We start from the raw sequence: 23,739 nt of genomic DNA on the forward strand, positions 1-23,739 counted from the left end.
CACCTGTAGCCCATTTCCTGCACACGCCTGTACACGGTGGCTCTGGATGTTTCTACTCCAGACTCAGTCCACTGCTTCTGCAGGTCCCCCAAGGTCTGGAATCAGTCCTTCTCCGCAATCTTCCTCAGGGTCCGGTCACCTCTTCTCGTTGTGCAGCGTTTTCTGCCACACTTTTTCCTTCCCACAGACTTCCCGCATTCTGGGAACAGCCTATTCGTTCAGAAATTTCTTTCTGTGTCTTACCCTCTTGCTTGAGGGTGTCAATGATGGCCTTCTGGACAGCAGTCAGGTCGGCAGTCTTACCCATGATTGCGGTTTTGAGTAATGAACCGGGCTGGGAGTTTTTAAAAGCCTCAGGAATCTTTTGCAGGTGTTTAGAGTTAATTAGTTGATTCAGATGATTAGGTTAATAGCTCGTTTAGAGAACCTTTTCATGATATGCTAATTTTTTTAGATAGGAATTTTGGGTTTTCATGAGCTGTATGCCAAAATCAATATTAAAACAATAAAAGGCTTGAACTACTTCAGTTGGTGTGTAATGAATCTAAAATATATGAAAGTCTAATGTTTATCAGTACATTACAGAAAATAATGAACTTTATCACAATATGCTAATTTTTTTAGAAGGACCTGTACAAACTCCATGCAGATGTTGTCCTTGGTCAGATTGAACCTAGGGCACCAGTGCTAACCACTGAGCCACCGTGCTGTCCCGAGTAGTTAGAGAAAACACACACACTTAAAGAGATGTCAACTTCCCCTCCCCTGGATCTGATATTGATAACCAACCCAGAGAATAAGTAACCAATATTTACACCCACAAAACCCCCTTCAAAATCTATAGAAGACAAACCGATGCTTTAAAAGGGAAGCACAAAAAGGCTCCATATAGAACCCACTTTACCAATTCATCCTTTTAAAATATTATTGGTCTACAATGATGACACATTCACAATACCTTTGCAGCTTCATTTAATTTCAGTTTCTTCTTTTCAAGCTTTCCTTTCCTCTTCATTTCCTAAGAGTAAATACAAGAACAGTAAAGATTAGGTTAGATGCTAGATTACAGCCACTATACAAAACATAGCTATGCACTTTTGAAGGTCACACACAGTGCTGGCGTAGTCATAATTTGGTGCTTAAGTACAAGTTTAGAATTTTTTTTGAGTTATGGATCTAGTTTTTCAAAACAGATGTACATATTACTTCAGTGAACGACGCCTGAAGAGTAAAAAAAAAAAAAAAAAAAAAAAAAAAAAAAAAACCCACACACGATAGCACACATCTAGCCCAAGTCATAGTTGACCTAAACTAAAGTCAGGCAGCCCAATTCCACAAAAGTCCAAAAGGCATAAGTAAATTTTGACCCCTGATGGTCAAGCAGTCACAACCCACTGTTTGCAGCTGTAGAGAATACACATGATCAGTTCAAACTGAAAGGATGAACAAGTGTTTTTGTTGGACTTTAACGACTGGCCACTATAGGACCAGCCTGGATATTTCTCTTTTTGGGGTGCTATTTCAATAAAATCTGTCAAACATCCACAACTTATATACAAAAAGAGAAGGAAGGGGCTAAGGCTGGGTCTTAACTGTGGTGCAGAGATTTGTCTGACTCTATACCAACTATTAGCTTACTTCAGACAAAATTTTATGCCAGAATTGCAGAGCAGTCTTAGGCACTGCCCCTTCCCATCATTGAGCAAGTATCAGGAAGAATACAGAATAGAAATACCATATGCCAACTTTTTAAAGGGAGTCTCAGCACATTTACCTTTTTAACAGTTCCCATAGCGCTGTAGCCACAACACAGATGATTAAAACGGTACCTTTATATGCTTTTGTGGACTTTTAAAACTGCCAAAAACGAACTTTGATGCATATGTAAATGAGGGCTCGCAAGTGCCCAGGTCGGCGTCCACCACGTTGGAGCCCAGGCAGCTCTGCCTCTTCGGCTCTTATCCCCTGCCCAGCCTCTTCCTCTGCCCGCCCATCTGTTTTCCCTCCCCCTCAGCGAGATCCCGCGCCTACGCGATAACTTCCTTGGCTGGGGAATGCGCACTGCGAATGCGCATTGCTGGCACGGCATCGCAGTAGCTTATGCGCATGCCTCGACCAAGGAAGTCATTGCGTGGGATCTCGCTTTCAAAGCAAAGTAAAAAAAAAAAGGAGACACAACAGCAAAAACCTGTGCGTAAGGAATCTAAAGAGCGTCCTCCCACTTCAGCCATTTACCACAAACTCACAGTACTTTGGGGTCATTTATTAAGACCAGCAGGTCAAGCGTGCAATCAGGGGAGCAGAATGGAACCCTGTTCTAAAGTCCCAGCAGTCGAACCCCCAATGATTTAGTTATCAGCTATCTGGATAACTTCAATACCAGGCAAACCCTTTAATACTACACATGCCCATCATACCTCTTGCTGCTGCTGTTCCATTTTAGTCAAGAGGAACTTAGAATATATGTTGCTTTTCTCAAGTAAATGTTGAAGTCTTTTAAACCGCATTTCATTGGAATCTCTTTCCCAAGACATACGAGCCTGCATGACATTAACAGACGAAGAACGGTATTAGAAACATTTTTTGGAAATTACATATCCAGACTGAAAACTGGTTCAATAAATGTACATCTAGAGAGCATCCGACCCATAGATACCAGACATTTATCATCTAAGCTGTTAATAAAGGTCAAACACCAATTGTGGAAAAACCCATTTATTGACCATAATTTATGCAAATTTATGAGATCAGGAAAAACTTTTCCGATTTTGCTGAAGGTAATCATGTCCATGGCACTATATTCAGCTAAGGCATGGTTCACAAAAACAAACAAACTGGAGTTTGGAGGAAGAGGACAGCTCATTGCTAGACTCTGAAATGGTAGTGAACATGAATGACCACTTGTCTCAAATAGGAGATAAGGAACCCATAGTTCCGGTGGGGCTCCAAGCAAGACCCCCCCCCTTCTACCCCAAATATCAGACACTTAGGGCCGCTTCACACGAGCGGATGCCGTGCGTGGCATCTGCTCCGTGACACTTAAGGAAACCTGTCACCGTTTTAACCATAAGAATCATCGGCATCCTGAGAGAGTTCTCCCCCACCCTAATCATCCTATTTTTTTTTTTTTTTTTTTTTTTTAACACACCTTCAAGTACTTCATTTACAGTCCGCTTTCCTTTTTTAACGTTATGTAAATTAAATGCTTACCGCATCACTTCCAATTCCTAACCCCACCTCCTGTTACAAGAGTGGCAGAATCTAAAGATCCTACCCTCCTACCAAACTCACTTCCCAAATCCCGCACATGTGCAGAACCAGTCACCTCACTGCTATTAAAAAAAAATAAAAATGTATCGGCGATTACAAAGATATAGCACTAAATTCTAAATCTTCGCAAATTCTTGAAGTGCCGATAGTCACGATAAAAATGTGCGATCAACACTACTGATCTACACTACTATACTGTGCAGCTGTGAGACTGAGGAGAAGGGGTGGAGATGAGCAATGTAGAGGGTGTCTTATCAGTTTGTGGGCATGGCTGCACTCCAAGAGTCAGAACACTGGACTCCTCTCTGAAGCATGGAGGAGACAGAACTCATCTAAGGTTAATTTACATATATTGCAGGAACATTTATTTTAGGTTTCTCTGTGAACTGATATTTCGTTCAGAATTGATTTTAATATCATTGTTAATGTATCAAAGTATTTATAGAAAAGGGAGTGGATAAATAGGCTTAGAAAGTGATGACAGGTTTACTTTAAAGTGCAGTTCCTGTTACATTAAGTTATCCCCTGTACAGCCCCAGCTTTGTTCAGAGATAACTGTAGAATGCGCCAATTTGGGTTCTAAATAATTTTCATGCCTACTCAAGTCAATCCGTGGAGGAAAAAAAAAGAAAAAGATAAGTTATTTTTCCCCACACGTGGCTGCTAGTAAATGCTGCGTTGGCATTCATCCAATTTGAGCAACATCTAAAACGGATGACAGCCTGAAGACAAAACTGATCTACCACAGATGCAAAATTGCTAGGATCAGAGTTATCGCTAAACCTGGCTAAGCACTATCGCCTTGATCCAGTTCATAACCGCAGAGGCCAACCCGATCAGAATATATTAACAGTACAGCGCAGGGGACATACTGCGGTTCAACAAGGTGTTAAATCAATAAACTTGAAAGTACCTTTTCCATCATCTTTTGCTCTTCCGCCTCCCCTGCCTTCACAAGTTTTTCTTCCTCCTTTACCATATCTGCAGTTATTACTTCAAGGGAGGAAGCCATGTCAGACTCTGCAGAAACTGAGGACATATTCACATAAGTCACCAGAAATCCAAGACAATTGAGAAAAAATAAAAAATAAATTAAGTAATTGCAGTATGCCTCAAAAGTGACACCCCATTGCCCCGCAAACAATTTTGACAAAGTGGTCTTGATAAACAGGGCATTCAGCAAGTTCCCCATTCTTTCAGTGTAACTAAACTCAAAAACAGGCATAACAGCACAGATAAGCAGCATCACACGCTATATGTAAAGGACTCTGTATAATATGAGAAAGCTCATGGCAGGGACCCAGAACATATCGCTAGGGCCCCAATAATGAGAAGCAGAAGAGGACTCCACACATTTCCCTGCTGGCTGATCAGGGGATCAAGGATCCAGACAGCCCGCCCTGATGGGACATCCTAGAAAGAAGACGCTTTTTATCACATCAAAAAAGACCAGCCAGCATTTAATGTGCTTCAATGTAGATATGAACACCGCTAAAACTAAGCACCAAGAGCACGTTCACACAGCAGATCTGCTGCAGACATTTTTTGCAACTGAAAAAAACTGTTTAATGACTGCATGGGTCACTTTCTGCCATAGACGCAGTATTTTACAACCCGCATTCAGATGCAGGGAAAATTATTTTTCAAGTATAAGAAATTTATCTATGGTATCATACCCTAAGACTCCAACAAATAGGTCTAATCTCTCCCCCCCCCCCCCCCTTGTACCTGCTCTGGAGGACTACAGGGGCAGTCACACGACTATTCTGTTAGGTCATGGATGCAGTACACAGCAATGCTACATGGGCCATACTATTCTACTGTACAGAGAAAGGGGTCCACAGCACTAGCCATAATTACAGGGGAATCGCAGTATAGTGGTGATCCCAACGGTATTTCAGTGCGAGTCACAACTGCCACCATTGAATCACAAGACATTCAGCAGAGTTGGATATTTTGAGATTCGGTGGTCACAGTCATGGCACACGTGCAACCCGGTTCATTTCTATAGGCTCACAGCTACACTGCAATGCCCTTATTATCCCAACCACGACAGCCGTGCCCTAAAGGGGGTGTGAAGTGGTTTAATATTGATCACCCATCCTGAGATCTGTTTGACAGCACTCGATCGCCATGTCCTCTTCAAAGTTTACCAGCACACCGCCTCCTTTGTAGCAGTGGTGCAGTGTAATTACAACCGATGGTCCATTCACCTGGAGGTGTAATTACACTGCACCACTGCTACGACGTGCAGGGAAACTTTAAAGAGGAAGCAGCGCTCGCATGAATGCCGAGAACCCTTTCAATAGCTGATCAATGGGGATGCTGGGAGAGCATGCATGGTGGTACTTGCATCCCTGGATCCGATGAAAGCTGTAATGGCACCGGACTGGGTTAAAAGCAGAGTGTGCTTGGCGTGCATGCTGTACCTGCGCTCCCTGGACTTTGTGTGGCTGCCATGGCCCATAGCAGGTAGGAACTAGTGTTAGGGATCACTCATGGAGGCGACCTTGACGTGGCAAGTGGCTTATTAAGCTTTGGCTCAAATGTACACCAATGCCTCATTCAACATCCACCATAAGGGCAGGGCAGAGTGCGATTGCATTTGTGTTTTTGCTTTTCTCATAATAGGAGATCGATATTACGCCACTGCACAAACCCTTTAATCCCTTCTCAATTGCCAAAAGTACATTTACATCAACAGTTGGCTATTTAAAAATGGCATCCATTCAGGAAGGCAGAGGCATGGCGCCATAACACCATGCCTCTAAAGGCATTCCATTAAGGAATTGTGTTATGCTCCGTGGTAATGAAATCCATAACGCAATTCTGCTTTTACCAGTAACAACAAAACTCAAACAGCTAAGGGCTCTTTCACACCTGCGTTCTTGTCTTCCGGCATAGAGTTCCGTCATCGGGGCTCTATGCCGGAAGAATCCTGATCAGTTTTATCCTAATGCATTCTGAATGGAGAGAAATCCGTTCAGGATGCATCAGGATGTCTTCAGTTCAGGACCGGAACGTTTTTTTGGCCGGAGAAAATACCGCAGCATGCTGCGCTTTTTGCTCCGGCCAAAAATCCTGAAGACTTGTCGCAAGGCCGGATCCGGAATTAATGCCCATTGAAAGGCATTGATCCGGATCCGGCCTTAAGCTAAACGTCGTTTCAGCGCATCGCCGGATCCGACGTTTAGCTTTTTTTAGAGTGGTCATTATGGCTGCCGGGACGCTAAATTCCCAGCAGCCATGGTAAAGTGTAGTGGGGAGCAGCATACTTACCGTCCATGCGGCTCCCGGGGCGCTCCAGAGTGACGTCAGGGCGCCCCAAGCACATGGATCACGTGATCGCATGGCACAGCATCCATGCACATGGGGCGCTCTGACACCATTCTGGAGCGCCCCGGGAGCCGCACAGACTAAGTATACCGCTCCCACTATGGCAACCAGGACTTTAATAGCGTCCTGGGTGCCATAGTAACACAAAGCATTTTGAAGACTGATCCGTCTTCAAATGCTTTCAGTTCACTTGCGTTTTTCCAGATCTGGCGTGTAATTCTGGCAAGTGGAGTACACATCGGATCCGGAAAACGCAAGTGTGAAAGAGGCCTAAGTGAAAATAGTTATGGCTCCAGAAAAGCAGAGGGGGGGGGGGGAGAAAACAATGGCTGAAAGGGTTACAAACATGTGCATCAGAAACCATAGTGTCCCAAAAATTCATTAAAAAAAAAATCCTGATTACACAACTCTATGCATAGTGGAAATCCATACCCTGAGGCAATCGTCCCACCAGCAGTTACATAAAGCAGCACATGTCACGTGCACTGCTCCTCACATAAGGCAATATGAATCTTTGAGAAGCAGATCTTTTCTGAGAACACAGGCACTGTCCCCAGCAGCCTCGGTTCACTCATTGCAGCACCTGACCAATTTGCCATGCGGTTATTGACAGGGTAGTCTTTGTAGATGAAAATACACGTTTTGCTTTAAAAAAAAAAAAACACACACAGCATGTGAACATAGCCTTTAGTCTGTGAGGTATATCTGAGCAAACTTTGCAGATCTGGCAACCATCACAAGAGATCCTCCCCAATACATGTAACATGTTGGACCCGTGGACAAGCAGGTTGTAAACATTACTACGACCCCCGCCCGGTGCTGCAAGAAGCACACAAATTGCACATATAAAATAAGTCCGAGCCGTTACCGGGCCGTTCGCAGGACAGCTCTTCCACAGGCATGGTAGCAGAACGGCGGGAAACCTTGTCAGCAGCGACTGGCGCCAAATCCTCCCGGCAAAAGTTATATTGCGTCCTGCGAGCGCCGCCCACCCACTTGACGTTTTTCGCGTCAAACTCGAGACGTTTTCCGAGTCAAAATATCGCGAGAATTGGATGAAAACGACGCGAGATGGCTGAGAGGACGGAGCGCGCGGTCTCCTTCGGTCACCTGATTGGTGGTGAGGAGGCTGAGGGCGGGGCAGGGGCGTCCGGAAATTCCTGGAGGAAAGGCATGAAAGAAGCGCGGGAAAACTGCCCTATTGAGGGGATGTTCTTTGGATAGTTTAGCGCGTGTCTTGGTGATATAGGATTCACATTTTTGATAGGAGTTTACATTGATTTTTTTTGTGACTTTGGCTGCGTGCAACTAATGCAGGTCTATGGGAATGCATTTTGACCCATGAGCTATTGTGTCAGACAGGGTTGTGCTTCTAGTTACTGTTGTACAATGTCCCCTTATTAGTTACAGCAAAGGCGACCTCTGCAGGACAGTGCTACTGCTGCTGCTGCTGGATTTTTGGTGGCATGCTGTACGTGGCTTTGTTGTGTACTTGCAGCTGTAAAATAGGAGCTGACGGCGAGTTGCAGAAATGTTTTTGGGCTGTCAGACTTGTCGTGTAACCCTGTCCTTACAATACCTGCTAAATGGATAACATTTTAAAGGGGTCCTCATGGCTTTTAATATTGACCTGTTCTCAGGATAGCTCCTCAATATCAGATCAGTGGGGCTCTGGCACCAGGCATGTCTTCTCCTGTCTCTCTTCCTGCTTCTATGGCAAAGCTGCAGGAAGAGACTGGAGTCGGTCCGTGCACACTGTGTGCTCCGTCTCCTCGTATAGCTGATCGGCGGGGTGTCTGAGAACCCCTTTAAGACTTCTCTGCCACGTGTTGCAAAAAAATCTAGAGTACATTAACTTGCAATTAGCTCAGATCCATAAACTTGTCACTTTGTTAGGGGTTTCATCAATGCGTAAGGTGAAATCTGCGACAAATCCAGATATGCTGCCGATTTTCATACAGGAAATCTGGTGTTGTACAGGACCAGCAAACTGGGAGAGATTTCAAAGGGGTCGTCTGATTTCAGCAAATGGCATTTATCATGTAGATAAAGTGAATACAGTGCACTTACTAATGTATTGTTGTTGTCCATATTGCTTCCTGGATTCATTTTTCTATTACATTATACACTGCTCATTTCCATGGTTATGACTACCCTATAATTCAGCAGCTGTGGTCTTGCTTTCACGCCATAGGATAAGTGTCAACCTCTCCAGTGGCCCTGCTTGCACACTATAGGAAGAGGAGCAGGCCTCTGGGGTTCAGGATCACAGGAATACTCATAGGTAGGGATGAGCGAACCCGTGGAAGTTTGGGTTCGGCCGAACTTTAGGTCAAAGTTCGGTTTCGGTACCCGAACTTGACCCCGGATCCCATTAAAGTCAATAGGGACCTGAACTTCACTTTATTATTTTCCTTTATAACGGAAAATAATAGCATTCTTAAAACAGAATGCTAAATAAAATGGCCATTGAGGGGTTAAGAATAATAATTAAAAAAAAAACCTCACCTCATCCACTTTATCACGCCCTGCAAAAGGACCTGCGATGACGTCGCCATGTGAGCATTTGATTAATCTCCTCTCTTCCTTGGAAGATGCATATGAGCTGTTAGGGGCAACTCATGTCTTGCAGCTCCTACACTTAAAGGGGTTATCAGAGTTTTTTTTTTTTTTTTTTTTGTTCTTTGTATGTTTCAAACTAATCAAATGTCACATCTTTGCCATGCACCTACTGCATCTGTAGTTGCTCCTTTCTCAGATTTCACTGAGGGTCACATGACCTATGATGTCAGCCTCTTTTCCTGCTCTGATGATGATTCATGCACAAGCCTGAGAGCAGATATGTGTCTGTACACAAAGGCACTTTGCTGGCCACGCCCCCTGCCCTGGGAGCTGCTGCTCTCTGCCCTGTTTCTCCCTCCCACTGGATACTTCAGGAACAATTAACCCATTCTGAAGCACAGGCTCAGGGCTGAAGGCTTTACTGAGTAGCTGCAGGCAGTGAGGAGACAAATGCTGGGCACAGAAGCTGACAAAGGAGTTCTGCAGAGCATTGCACAAGAACAGGTAGGGAGAAGATCCTGTGTGTATCAGCAGTGTCATTATACAGCTGGGACTTGTAGTCCAATACATACAACCTGCTGCTGAGCAGGGCTCCAGCTAACGATTAGTTGTCGATGATAATTTCATCGATTAATCGGGAAAAACGCCAAAATGACAAAAAAGGGTTTATATGATTTTACTTGAAAAATTATGTACAAAGGCCATATTAAAACAATTTAGGAGTTACATAATTAAAAAATTACATTAACTATATAAAAATACAATAGGAAAAGGGGACTAATTTTTATTCAGGGAGGGGCTTATTTACATTTAAAAAAAAACTAGTCTGTATACCCTAGTATGTACACTCCTACTATACACATGGGGGTATGTGCAGACTAGGAAGAGCATTGCATCATGGTGTCTGTACTACAGACACTAGGGTGCAATGCTATGCACATACCCCCATGTGTATAGCAATGTGCAAAGGCCTGGGACACTGACAATGCGGCAGTAACGGTGGCAGCATGAGCCCGGCACATTATACAGCGGGCAACTGGCCTACCGAGAGCAGGTGGGCTTAGCGTGGTTCGGGTGAGGTCCTCCAGGGCAGGCTGAGGCTCCATAAACGTACGCACGACGTGGGGGGGGGGGGGGGGCGGGGGAGCTATTTTCACGAAGTAAGGATTTTTGTTAGAACACCTGATTGGTGAGCGGAGGGTCAGAGAAGGGTGGGACTGAAAGTCAGGGAATCTGTCACTTAGCTTTACCCTATAGAGCTGTGGACATACACGGATACATCTCCGCTAGCCTGTCCGCAATATACCTGTCCCATAGCTTTGTGTGGTTTTATTTTGTTTAAAAAATGATTTTATAGATATGTAAATTAGCCAGATCAGGTGCCCAAGGCGTGGTTACTTACGGTTAAGGAGCCCAGCACCGCCTGCATCCAGGAATCTCCAACTTGCTCACAAAGTTACAGTGCTGTAATCTCGCGATGCGCAGTTCGTTCACTGAGGCTAATGCCAGCAAAGGGAGCGAACACTTTGCCGGCACTGTGCATGCTCTAGCTCGCGCACTGTGAGTTTGTGAGCAAGTAGGGGATTCCTGGATGCAGGCGGTGCTGAGCTCCTTCACAAGGGGGCGTGCTGGGCTCCTTAACCGTAATTAACCACTCCTTGGGCACCTTACGTGGCTAATTGACATATCTATAAAATCTTTATTTTTTAAAGAAATAAAACCACACAGAGCTATGGGACAGGTATATTGCGGATATCTATCTGTATGTCCGCAGCTCTATAGGGTAAAACTAGGTGACAGATTACCTTTAACTGCGGCGGTGCAGGATTTACGGGACCCGCAGGCATAGCGCCTGACTGCCCGCTCCCGCCCGCATAGCAACGAATCGGCTGATTATTCGATAACAGGATTCGTCAACAACGAATTCCGTTATCGAATATTATCGATAACGTCGATTAATCGTTGCAGCCCTACTGCTGAGTCTCCCAACAGGCAGACATGTCACTCAGGGCAGACCTATTCGCTCCCTTTGTTGAGCAGGGGGAGGGGCAGAGATTGTTGTTATTGCATGTAAACAAAGAGCCAAAAGAGAAGCAGGGAAATTAGGAAATAGATTTTTATTTTATTTTTTACCTAAAACTTGCTTAGCTCAGTTATATATTGATGCCTGTTGGATTAACAGTGATATATATATATATATATATATATATATATATATATATAATTTTTCTTTTCTTTTTTTTCATAACTCTGACAACCCCTTAAGGACCAGGCCATTTTTAGCAAATCTGACATGTCACTTTATGTGGTAATAACTTTATAACGCTTTTACTTATCCAGGCCATTCTGAGATTGTTTTCTCGTCACGTATTGTACTTCAAGACAGTGGTAAAATGGAGTAAAAAAATATTCATTTTTATTTATAAAACAAAATACCAAAGTTACCCAAAAAAATTAATTTAATTTCTCTACTTTTATAATAGATAATAATTCCTTCAAAAATAGTTATTACTTTACATTCCCCATATGTCTACTTCATGTTTGGATCATTTTGAAAATGCCATTTTATTTTTTGCGAAATTTACAAGGCTTAGAAGTTTAAAAGCAAATCTTAAAATTTTTAAGAACATTTCCAAACCCCAATTTTTTTCAGGACCAGTTCAGTTATGAAGTCACTTTCTGGGGCTTACATATTAGAAACCACCCATAAATCACCCCATTTTAGAAACTACACCCCCAAGCTATTCAAAACTGATTTACCCTTTAAGTGCCCCACTAGAATTAAATGAAAATGGGAATGAAATTTCAAAATTAAACTTTTTTTTTTTTTTAGCATATTTTTTTTTTTTTTTCTGTAACACACCATATGGATTGGGAGCTATGTCGCATATGAAGATACCCTGAGGTGGCCCTACAGTGGAAGCCTCCAAAAACTGATTTCATTCCGGAAACTACACCCCTCAAGGAATATGTCAAGGTGTCTAGTAAGCACTTAGACCAGGGCTTGACAAATTTAATTAACATATAAAGAAGTCTAGAACCAAACATGGGCATTAACAAGATAATGAAAATATTATGATGTGACAAACCAGATTATTATTATGAAATAGATCTTTTTTTTTTTCACTTGGCGTTTTGTGGCCATGAACATGCCTTGTATTTTTTTAATTAAAGTACCAATTACAGCCTTTGCAGGATCAAACTCCTTCACAGATGGTCCATTCATGTTGATCATTACCAAATCACCTAAACTTTCTTGCTGCATTGATGATCTGAACTTATTTTTTTACAAAGTTCATTAAACTGAACCCTCTTTCACAACATGTGGTTGAGACAGGCAACACAGACACTATAGACAACAAGTTTCCCGAAACCGGACATCTGTCTGTGTTGGAGAGTGCCAAATCCAGAAGATCACTCAGTTTCTTTCCTTTGCCAAGGACTTTAAATTCATACCACTCATTGTGAATTGCATGCATACATTTGTCATGTATTTCAGGCAGTGAGAGTTGTTTTTGGAAATGACGAGCCAATGCTGTAATGTCATCAACCCCATAGTCCTGTAATGCTGTTCCCGATGGCCAGGCAAATGTATCATACATTGCTGTGGAACGTTCAGTATTCCTTTTCCAGATATGCAACATCATACTGAATCAATTTGTCTTTTTCATGTTGGATCAAAGAATTTGCAGTATGGCTGAGTCCATGCAACTGTATGTTTTGATACAGTCCTTTAAGTGATGTTCCACTGATAAATCTGTCCTCATGCTGTTTTGGCACATCTTTAACCACCTCCGGACCGCCTAACGCAGATGTGCGGTCCGGAGGTGGCGGCCCTGCGCAGAGTCACGCATATATGCGTCATCTCGCGAGGGCCGGGATTTCCTTTGAACGCGCGCACACAGGAACGGAAGGTAAGCGAGTGGATCTCCAGCCTGCCAGCGTCGATTGCTCGCTGGCAGGCTGGAGATCCGAATTTTTTAACCCCTAACAGGTATATTAGACGCTGTTTTCATAACAGCGTCTAATATACCTCCTACCTGGTCCTCTGGTGGTCCCTTTTGTTAGGATCGACCACCAGAGGACTCAGGTCAGTACAGTCGCACCAAACACCACACCACACTACACTCCCCCCCCCCCCCCCCGTCACTTATTAACCCCTGATCACCCATGATCACCCCGTATAAACTCCCTGATCACCCCCCTGTCAGGCTCCGTTCAGACGTCCGTATGATTTTTACGGATCCACGGATAGGATCCGCAAAACGCATACGGACGTCTAAATGGAGCCTTACAGGGGGGTGATCAATGACAGGCGGGTGATCACCCATATACACTCCCTGATCACCCCCTGTCATTGATCACCCCCCTGTAAGGCTCCATTCAGACGTCCGCATGATTTTTATGGATCGGATCCGCAAAACACATGCGGACGTCTGAATGGAGCCTTACAGGGGGTGATCAATGACAGGCGGGTGATCACCCATATACACTCCCTGATCACCCCCCTGTCATTGATCACCCCCCTGTAAGGCTCCATTCAGACGTCCGCATGTGTTTTGTGGATCCGATCCATGTATCCGTAAAAAAATCATACGGATGTCTGAATGGAGCCTTACAGGGGGGGTGATCAGTGACAGGGGGGTGATCACCCTGATCACCCCCTGTCATTGATAACCCCCCTGTAAGGCTCCATTCAGACGTCCGCATGTGTTTTGTGGATCCTATCCATGGATCCGTAAAAAATCATGCGGATGTCTGAATGGAGCCTTACAGGGGGGGTGATCAGTGACAGGGGGGTGATCACCCTGATCACCCCCTGTCATTGATAACCCCCCTGTAAGGCTCCATTCAGACGTCCGCATGTGTTTTGTGGATCCGATCCATGTATCCATGGATCCGTAAAAAATCATGCGGATGTCTGAATGGAGCCTTACAGGGGGGGTGATCAGTGACAGGGGGGTGATCACCCCCTGTCATTGATAACCCCCCTGTAAGGCTCCATTCAGACGTCCGCATGTGTTTTGTGGATCCGATCCATGTATCCATGGATCCGTAAAAATCATGCGGATGTCTGAATGGAGCCTTAGAGGGGGGGTGATCAGTGACAGGGGGGTGATCACCCTGATCACCCCCTGTCATTGATAACCCCCCTGTAAGGCTCAATTCAGACGTCCGCATGTGTTTTGTGGATCCGATCCATGGATCCGTAAAAAATCATGCGGATGTCTGAATGGAGCCTTACAGGGGGGGTGATCAGTGACAGGGGGGTGATCACCCTGATCACCCCCTGTCATTGATAACCCCCCTGTAAGGCTCCATTCAGACGTCCGCATGTGTTTTGCGGATCCGATCCATGGATCCGTAAAAATTATACGGACGTCTGAATGGAGCCTTACCAGGGGGGTGATCAATGACAGGGGGGTGATCCGGGAGTCTATATGGGTGATTACCCCCCTGTCATTGATCACCACCCCCCTGTCATTGATCACCCCCCCCCCTGTAAGGCTCCATTCAGACATTTTTTTGGGCACAAGTTAGCGGAAATTTTTTGTTTGTTTTTGTTTTTTCTTACTAAGTCTCATATTCTACTAACTTGTGTCAAAAAATAAAATCTCACATGGACGCACCATACCCCTCACGGAATCCAAATGCGTAAACATTTTTAGACATTTATATTCCAGACTTCTTCTCACGCTTTAGGGCCCCTAAAAAGCCAGGGCAGTATAAATACCCCACATGTGACCCCATTTCGGAAAGAAGACACCCCAAGGTATTCGCTGAGGGGCATATTGAGTCCATGAAAGATTGAAATTTTTGTCCTAAGTTAGCGGAAAGTGAGACTTTGTGAGAAAAAAACAAAAAAAATCAATTTCCGCTAACTTATGCAAAAAATAAAAAATTTCTAGGAACTCCCCAGGCCCCTCATTGAATACCTTGGGGTGTCTTCTTTCCAAAGTGGGGTCACATGTGGGGTATTTATACTGCCCTGGCTTTTTAGGGGCCCGAAAGTGTGAGAAGAAGTCTGGGATCCAAATGTCTAAAAATGCCCTCCTAAAAGGAATTTGGGCCCCTTTGCGCATCTAGGCTGCAAAAAAGTGTCACACATCTGGTATCGCCGTACTCAGGAGAAGTTGGGGAATGTGTTTTGGGGTGTCATTTTACATATACCCATGCTGGGTGAGAAAAATATCTTGGTCAAATGCCAACTTTAAAAAAATGGGAAAAGTTGTCTTTTGCCAAGATATTTCTCTCATCCAGCATGGGTATATGTAAAATGACACCCCAAAACACATTCCCCAACTTCTCCTGAGTACGGTGACACCAGATGTGTCACACTTTTTTGCTGCCAAGGTGGGCAAAGGGGCACACATTCCAAAGTGCACCTTTTGGATTTCACCGGTCATTTTTTACACATTTTGATTGCAAAGTTCTTCTCACACATTTGGGCCCCTAAATTGCCAGGGCAGTATAACTACCCCACAAGTGACCCCATTTTGGAAAGAAGACACCCCAAGGTATTCCGTGAGGGGCATGGCGAGTTCCTAGAATTTTTTATTTTTTGTCGCAAGTTAGTGGAATATGAGACTTTGTAAGAAAAAAATAAATAAATAAAATCATCATCATTTTCCGCTAACTTGTGACAAAAAATAAAAAGTTCTATGAACTCACTATGCCCATCAGCGAATACCTTAGGGTGTCTACTTTCCGAAATGGGGTCATTTGTGGGGGTTTTCTACTGTTTGGGCATTGTAGAACCTCAGGAATCATGACAGGTGCTCAGAAAGTCAGAGCTGTTTCAAAAAGCGGAAATTCACATTTTTGTACCATAGTTTGTAAATGCTATAACTTTTACCCAAACCATTTTTTTTTTTGCCCAAACATTTTTTTTTATCAAAGACGTAGAACAATAAATTTGGCGAAAAATTTATATATGGATGTCGTTTTTTTTGCAAAATTTTACAGCTGAAAGTGAAAAATGTCATTTTTTTGCTAAAAAAATCGTTACATTTTGATTAATAACAAAAAGTAAAAATGTCAGCAGCAATAAAATACCACCAAATGAAAGCTCCATTAGTGAGAAGAAAAGGAGGTAAAATTCATTTGGGTGGTAAGTTGCATGACCGAGCGATAAACGGTGAAAGGAGTGTAGTGCCGAAGTGTAAAAAGTGCTCTGGTCATGAAGGGGGTTTCACCTAGCGGGACTGAAGTGGTTAAGTGAGTTTAACAATGAAATTGTGTTTTTCACATGCAACTCCACTGCGCTTAAGAAAAGCTCTCCCCTTTGAAATAAAAGCGAGGTTCTTACTAATTTCAAGGTAATCAAGCAGAAAATGGAGCATGTGAACGAATTCAAAATTGGTTAGTTTCTTTAACAAACCATGTGCAACTGCAGAAGCACTGTCTTTTTCTGCAGCAACACTTTCAAGGTGGACTGTCACACATTTCCAGTCTTTGATGAGTGCAGAGAGAGCACTGACTTTGCTCGACACCCATCTTATGTTATGCAATGTTATAGAAATATTAATAGTAGAAATCCACTCGCATCAGACTTTGTGTAAGGACAGGCAAATCTCTCAACCGCAGTCAGAGACAGGTATTACCATTTTGAGTTCTTCTGAGCAACTGCCCTCCTCCCGCCCAGTCTGTACACTTTTATTGTTTACTCACAAAAGGTGTAACAATAGAAAAGAGGCTGGCCCATCACCCGACTACTTACTTCATGTAACAAGGATGCAGGAAGTGATGACATAGAAAGATAAGACACCATCATTTAGAATTACATAGCCAGGACCTCCAAAAATTAGAGGATATACCTCTGGGCAGGGATAACCTTACATCAGCTGAAAGACAGGCCTTGGAAGCACTGGAGACGGACACGTCCATTGTTATTAAGCCCTCCGACAAAGGAGGCAATATTGTCGTGATGGAGCAGGGGGATTATCGTTTAATGTGTCTCCGCCTGCTTGAGGATCCCAAAACATACAAGCGTCTTCCAACTAACCCTACCTCCATATTCAGACATGAGCTGGCGAGTTTGTTAAATAGTGCTTTTGGAGACAAACTCATCAGCAAAAATGAATTGGACTATCTTCTTCCTAAATCCCCGGTTATGGCAACATTTTACAGTCTGCCGAAACTGCACAAAGCAGGATCGGTACTGAAGGGCAGGCCCATTGTCTCGGGCATAGGTGGCCTTACTGCCAACGTAAGCACGTATTTGGACACAATTTTGCGTCCATTCGTGATGTCGTTGCCATCCTATGCCCGAGACACAATGGATGTGCTACAACGCCTGGATGGGATACAGTGTGAGGAAGGTGTTCTCCTCACTAGTTTGGATGTTGAGGCCTTGTACAGCTCTATACCTGTTAGCGGTTTTTCTCGGCAGGTTTATGATGGTTATATTATGAGGCTTCAGACCTCCAACCCGTGAATATTTTCCCTGTGCAACGAATATCCCCTTTGCTTCTGATCAGAGAGATAAGACAGCCCAGACTCAACATAGGTTGTCAATATCTGAAATCTTTATTCTCCAGCACATAGTTTATAGGGCTTGTTGGGGGTGGGAACATTGTGTCCTTCCAGATTCAATTGGACCAATCCTCCTAGAACTCAGCAGGCATTGGGAAATATGTGTTTGTCAATATACAGTTGAAACTTTGCTAAACAATGCTGACATCTGCTATATACAATACATGAAAGGGTTATTTTACATTGAACAGGTCTCTCTCTCCATGCTAACAAGTTAACTAGGAAATCACAGGTTCCTGTAAATGTATGTGAGGTGAGGTGTTAAATAGCCTTTTGGTCAGGAAGGCTGCTATTGTGTCCCGGACTAGCAGAGGGTGTAAGATATGTTAATGCGAGGTACTGTATTTCCATAAGAGATGAGGCTTGTATAATATATGTGTCTAATCTGTAATGTATCAAAAGTAAGATTATGAAAATCCCTTTCAATCCAACCATTGATCCCAACTTTTATATATATATATAAAAACGGGATCACTGTATGTTTTCCTCCATCTAAGGCTGTGTGTGTGTATATGTATGTATGTGTGTATATATATATATATATATATATGTATATATGTGTGTGTGTGTGTGTATATGAGACAATAAAGACTATGAAGGAGATTAAAAAAACCTTCTGTGTAATTTGGCGCACAGTAGGAAAAAATCTCCTGCATAGTGAAAAGAGAGAAGAAAGAAAAGTAAGAAAAAACATAAGGCATGTAAGTTCTACACATAGATAGGATATTCGGGTTAGACCTTTTACTGGGCTAACCCCGCCCTCCATGGCACATGGCTGCCCAGTAATGTTACAGATAGGCAGGTACATTCCACCTTATGCCTTGACCAATAGAAATTCCCTTTAGACCTGGAAGGTACACATTCGCACATTTCCTGAGAGTGCCGGTGGGTGGCGCTCAAACACTCACCATCCACCACCACACCCAGAACACGCGCAAATGCTCCCAAATGAATCAGCCCTTTTTTTAAACAAATGTGGCCCTAATCGGACAGCATCTATTTAATCTGGCACAAAGATGCTACTAACCCACAGTGAATCTCTGTTAGACATGGTTCCAAAAAGGGGGATCAGTCCCTGAGGAAGGTCTTTTAAAACAGGGTCGACCAAGAAAGGTGATATAGCATTCACATGGACACCAGTCTCACCAACCAATGTTTCATGTTGGGGCGCCCATGGTTCAGTGAGACTGGCATCAGCGTGCCATACCCCACCGTTGCTGATGAGGACCCGCTGGTAGCTTTCACTAAGAACATTGCTCTCAGAGCCAGCAGCCATTAGATCCCCCTCAAACCAACGGTGGCGGCTTTCACATGGGTAGCAGGAACCAGAGTGCTGATCTATAGACCTACATACCATTCCTAAGCCAAAAAGAAAGTCTACCATAGTCATCCTATGCTTAATAAAACTTTCCACGACAGTTCCCTCCTCTCTATGATATGTCCCCTGTGTTCTTTGAGTCTCTTGCTGAATCTTCGGTTTCCTCAGCTTGCCCTCGTCGATTGTGATGCTTTTTGGGTGTTATTGCCTCCATGATGATGCTTCATCCTTCGGTTCGATTCTTCAGGGAGTTGACTCTGAGCCCTGATGTGGTAAGGTGTGACGTGGCGATGAACGTTTAGTTGGACATCGATTCCATCAAAGACATAGGTTGATCCGTGGTGTATCTGGGAGCTGCGATGAGGATGTGATTATCTGCACGTGACTGGGCGATCCGATCAATCAAACAGTAGGAGCATCTCACCAGGATATATATGATAAAGAGAAAAACAACAACATGAGGATATATACTCCTATTTCCTTCAACCAGTTACCTATGGAAAACAGGAAATCTCCAAAACCACCCAAAGCTGTGAAAGGGTTCTATCTCTCATTAATAATAGCCCTATCTATGCCCTGAACTACAGTGACCTTATCTATATGGGCCTGGACTTTATCCCTGGTATCTGCAGTCCTCTCCTATAAACTCACAGAAACCCCCCCTTAGAAGCTAAAAGATAATCCAGTGCCATCTTTTCCTCTAAGACGAGGGTTGGGTTGGTGCACCTGTTGGCAAGGGAAACAAAAGCGAAATATCATCATAATCAATGTTTTTATTTTTTCAATCAGTTTGGTCATATATTCCTCTTGTATCTGCTGCAAGTATCTAGGCATCAGAATTAATGGACTCATTGTCCATGGGGCTGGGAAAGGTCTGCCCATACTACTCCTCCCTTTGAGCATAGACCCTTAGCGTCTTTGCTCATCCCTTGAATCTTTGATGCCCTTGCATATATTGTTCTACTGGGCTGTGCAGACTGTACATGCTCAGACAAAACCTGTTCCTCAGGTTCTGTAAAGCCAGGAACCTGTGGTAGAGTCAAGTGTTCGCATATCTCATCATCTGATTCTGTTGTTAATTTTGGGGGTGGGACAGGAGTTGGAATCACAAAGGGGTTTTCACTTTTGCTGTCTTGTATTTGAACTGCACAAGTCAGTCCAAAACTTTTGCACATAGCCATGCTTGGCCACAAGTATTTATATACATTTTATTCCAATGAGGGTCTCCTTTGTACCATGGAAAAGTGTCTATGTCATTCAGACATAGGCTCTTGATCATGGCCATATGAAAGTCTGAAAAAGACCCTTCTTTTGGGAACGGGTCAGTACATTTCATTCCTTCTGTCCATTTACACATATTATCAACCCAAGGATCAGTATAAAATGGACCTAAACACCTCTGGACAAACATTTTTTTTTTTTTTTTTTTTTTACTTTCCCCCAATTCATTTTTAGGAGACAGTTTCACCATAGAGATCTGCAGCAGACTCAGGGTACATGATTTTCAGTTCCAAATTTTAAAATTGTTTCTTTATGGGACCCTTCTTACCATAAGAATTGCCCATTTTTTTTTTTTTTACTTAGCTAAAATATACAGTGAGATCAGCTGAATTTGAAGGTTTATCTAAGGATCATTATGTTTGTGTTCAGTGCGAAAATACTTACTGATAAACCTTATGCTTATCAGTTTATGTGTTTTTTTTTTTAATCCTATTTCTTCTAATTCAGGTTCATAACTACTCCTGAATTTATGGCAGATTTTAAACTATTCTGGATGGTATTACTTCTAATTCAGGCTCATATTACTCCTGAATCTATGGCAGATTTTTAAACTATTGATGGCCAATTTTATACCTTCAATTTCAGCATGAACTCGCATACAATCTATACATAATCTATACACAGTCTATACAGTAAAATTCAACCTTATACATATATATAACGACTAAAAATGCTTAAGCAACTATACAGCTATATACAGGTTTAGCAAAGGATATTCGTTGCACACAATACTGTTTTTCAAACTAGGGGAATACAGACCCCATTTTTTTCTTCAGGAATATCAGATTCCTGCGGGATTTCAGATCCCTCTATTACTTTAGGAATATCAGATTCCTGGGAGACGCTTATCAGAAGCGCTTACCGGGTTCAAATAATCCACTCTTACAGTATAGGGCAGTAATAATATATATCTTAAATATAGAATCACTTACCCGATACTGCTTTGGCGGATCCCACCTTCTGACACCAAACTGTTAGCGGTTTTTCTCGGCAGGTTTATGATGGTTATATTATGAGGCTTCAGACCTCCAACCCGTGAATATTTTCCCTGTGCAACGAATATCCCCTTTGCTTCTGATCAGAGAGATAAGACAGCCCAGACTCAACATAGGTTGTCAATATCTGAAATCTTTATTCTCCAGCACATAGTTTATAGGGCTTGTTGGGGGTGGGAACATTGTGTCCTTCCAGATTCAATTGGACCAATCCTCCTAGAACTCAGCAGGCATTGGGAAATATGTGTTTGTCAATATACAGTTGAAACTTTGCTAAACAATGCTGACATCTGCTATATACAATACATGAAGGGTTATTTTACATTGAACAGGTCTCTCTCTCCATGCTAACAAGTTAACTAGGAAATCACAGGTTCCTGTAAATGTATGTGAGGTGAGGTGTTAAATAGCCTTTTGGTCAGGAAGGCTGCTATTGTGTCCCGGACTGGCAGAGGAAGTGAGATATGTTAATGCGAGGTACTGTATTTCCATAAGAGATGAGGCTTGTATAATATATGTGTCTAATCTGTAATGTATCAAAAGTAAGATTATGAAAATCCCTTTCAATACCCCATGATCTTGGGTGTAGGGCTGTCGAGGCCTTCATCCAACAGAGAGGTGAACAATGTCGCCGGCACAACAACATCTTGCTACAGCTGCTGGAATTCGTCCTCACCCACAATGTCTTCATCTTCGACCAACGCTTCTACCACCAGCTCAGGGGTGTCGCGATGGGCAGTCCCTGTGCCCCGACTTTTGCCAACTTGTACCTGGGCTGGTGGGAGAAGGAAGTTGTGTTCGGCGACGAGATGGAGCAGCACACATCGAAGGTGCAACTATGGATCAGGTACATCGATGATGTGCTGATCCTGTGGAAGGGGACACAAGAACAATTTGCGGCATTTGTGGCAGCATTAAATGTGAATCAGATGGGTTTATTTTTTACATCTGAGGTACAAGAACAACAGATAGCATTTCTGGACCTGATGATCACCATCGGCACTGACAGAAAGATAACCACAAATCTGTTTAGGAAAAAAACCTCGACTAACAGCCTTCTACACTGGCAGAGTGGTCATCCCCTGGCCCTGAAAAGAGGTATCCCGAAGGGACAATACCTCAGGGCCAGGAGGAACTGTTCAGGCCTAGGTGATTTTAGGGCTGCTGCATCTGACCTTAGAGGCCGATTTATCAATCGGGGATACCCACAATATGCTTTGAAACAAGCGTTCCATCACTCCATGAGTACAGACCGTACCCAATTGCTGGTTCCAAAACCAAGAAACACTGCGGACTCTACGCCCAGAATTGTCGCAACTTTTGATAAGGCCCACAAAAATGTTCGTGACATTTTACAAAATCACTGGTCTATTCTGCAATCTGACCCAGATATTGGGAAGCTTATTCCAGAGTTTCCCTCAATCACGTACCGACGTAGTTCAAATCTACGTGACCACTTGGTGAAGAGTTTATATACACAACCCAAACCTGAGACCTGGTTAAAAAATACCCTCAAAGGTACCTTCCCCTGTGGCTCGTGTATCATCTGCAGGAATATCCTGAGAGAATTCTTTACCAGCCACATAACAAATAAAAGGTACAAGATACGGGCGTTTATCAGGTGTACTTCTGCGGGTGTTGTGTATTTAATCAGTTGCCAATGTGGGTCACAATACGTCGGCAAAACAAGACGTGAGTTGAGACGCAGATTCGGCGAACACATGTCGGACATCCGTAACAAACGGGACACATCAGTGGCACGTCATGTATGTGAAATGCGACCCTGATGTGTTAAAAGTACAAGGGATTGAATTAGTAAAGATGTCAATCCGTGGAGGGGATATTGATATACCCCTATTACGAAAAGAAGCGATGTGGACATACAAGTTGCAGACAGTTCAACCATTAGGGCTCAACGAGTCCATATCTTTCGCCAGTTTCATCTAATACAGTAGCCCCATTATACATGGGATGGTCTACATTAGAGCTGGACGTCTGATATTGGAGCACGTCTGATTTTGGAGTCGCATATACCTATATGCTGCCCTTTATATTTAAACCTTGGAGTTGATCTGCACACATGTATATGCTGCCCTTTGAAATTTAATAATAACAAAAGGAAGAAAAAAATCTTTAATAAATATAACATAACATGATGTAAGTTGCATCTTGTTTTTTCCATTTTTGGTATAATAGGGTCTGTATATGTACATATCGATGTGCATCTATACAATCTGGATGTATAGTATATGTGCATGTCCAACCTGAGCTGCGTGCAACAGTGATGCTTCTTTTGAATCTATCAGTGTTGTAATTTACCCCTCCCCTTTGATGTCACACGACATGGGTGTGAGCGGTACCTGTCTTTTTTCTGGTTATGAATCATGAGGGCACCCCTTGTGTGGATTTGCTCCGGTCTGGAATGACAGTATATGGGCCGCG

The 23,739-nt window shown here is 43.2% G+C and overlaps 1 protein-coding gene across 1 annotated transcript in view; it reads right to left on the reverse strand.

Moving 5' to 3' along the window:
* HELLS (helicase, lymphoid specific) overlaps positions 1-7,588 on the reverse strand; it is a 51,187-nt gene extending 43,599 nt beyond the window's left edge. Inside the window, exons 1-4 of the mRNA XM_044297141.1 lie at positions 7,475-7,588; positions 4,184-4,299; positions 2,418-2,540; positions 959-1,018 (exon numbers count right to left, since the gene is read on the reverse strand). Coding sequence (XP_044153076.1) covers positions 959-1,018; positions 2,418-2,540; positions 4,184-4,299; positions 7,475-7,508 — 333 coding nt within the window. The 5' untranslated portion in view covers positions 7,509-7,588. The remainder of the gene's footprint in view (positions 1-958; positions 1,019-2,417; positions 2,541-4,183; positions 4,300-7,474) is intronic.
* Between the last annotated feature and the right edge of the window lie 16,151 nt (positions 7,589-23,739).

Source organism: Bufo gargarizans, chromosome 6 (genome assembly GCF_014858855.1).
Source record: "Bufo gargarizans isolate SCDJY-AF-19 chromosome 6, ASM1485885v1, whole genome shotgun sequence".
Lineage (NCBI taxonomy): Eukaryota > Metazoa > Chordata > Amphibia > Anura > Bufonidae > Bufo > Bufo gargarizans.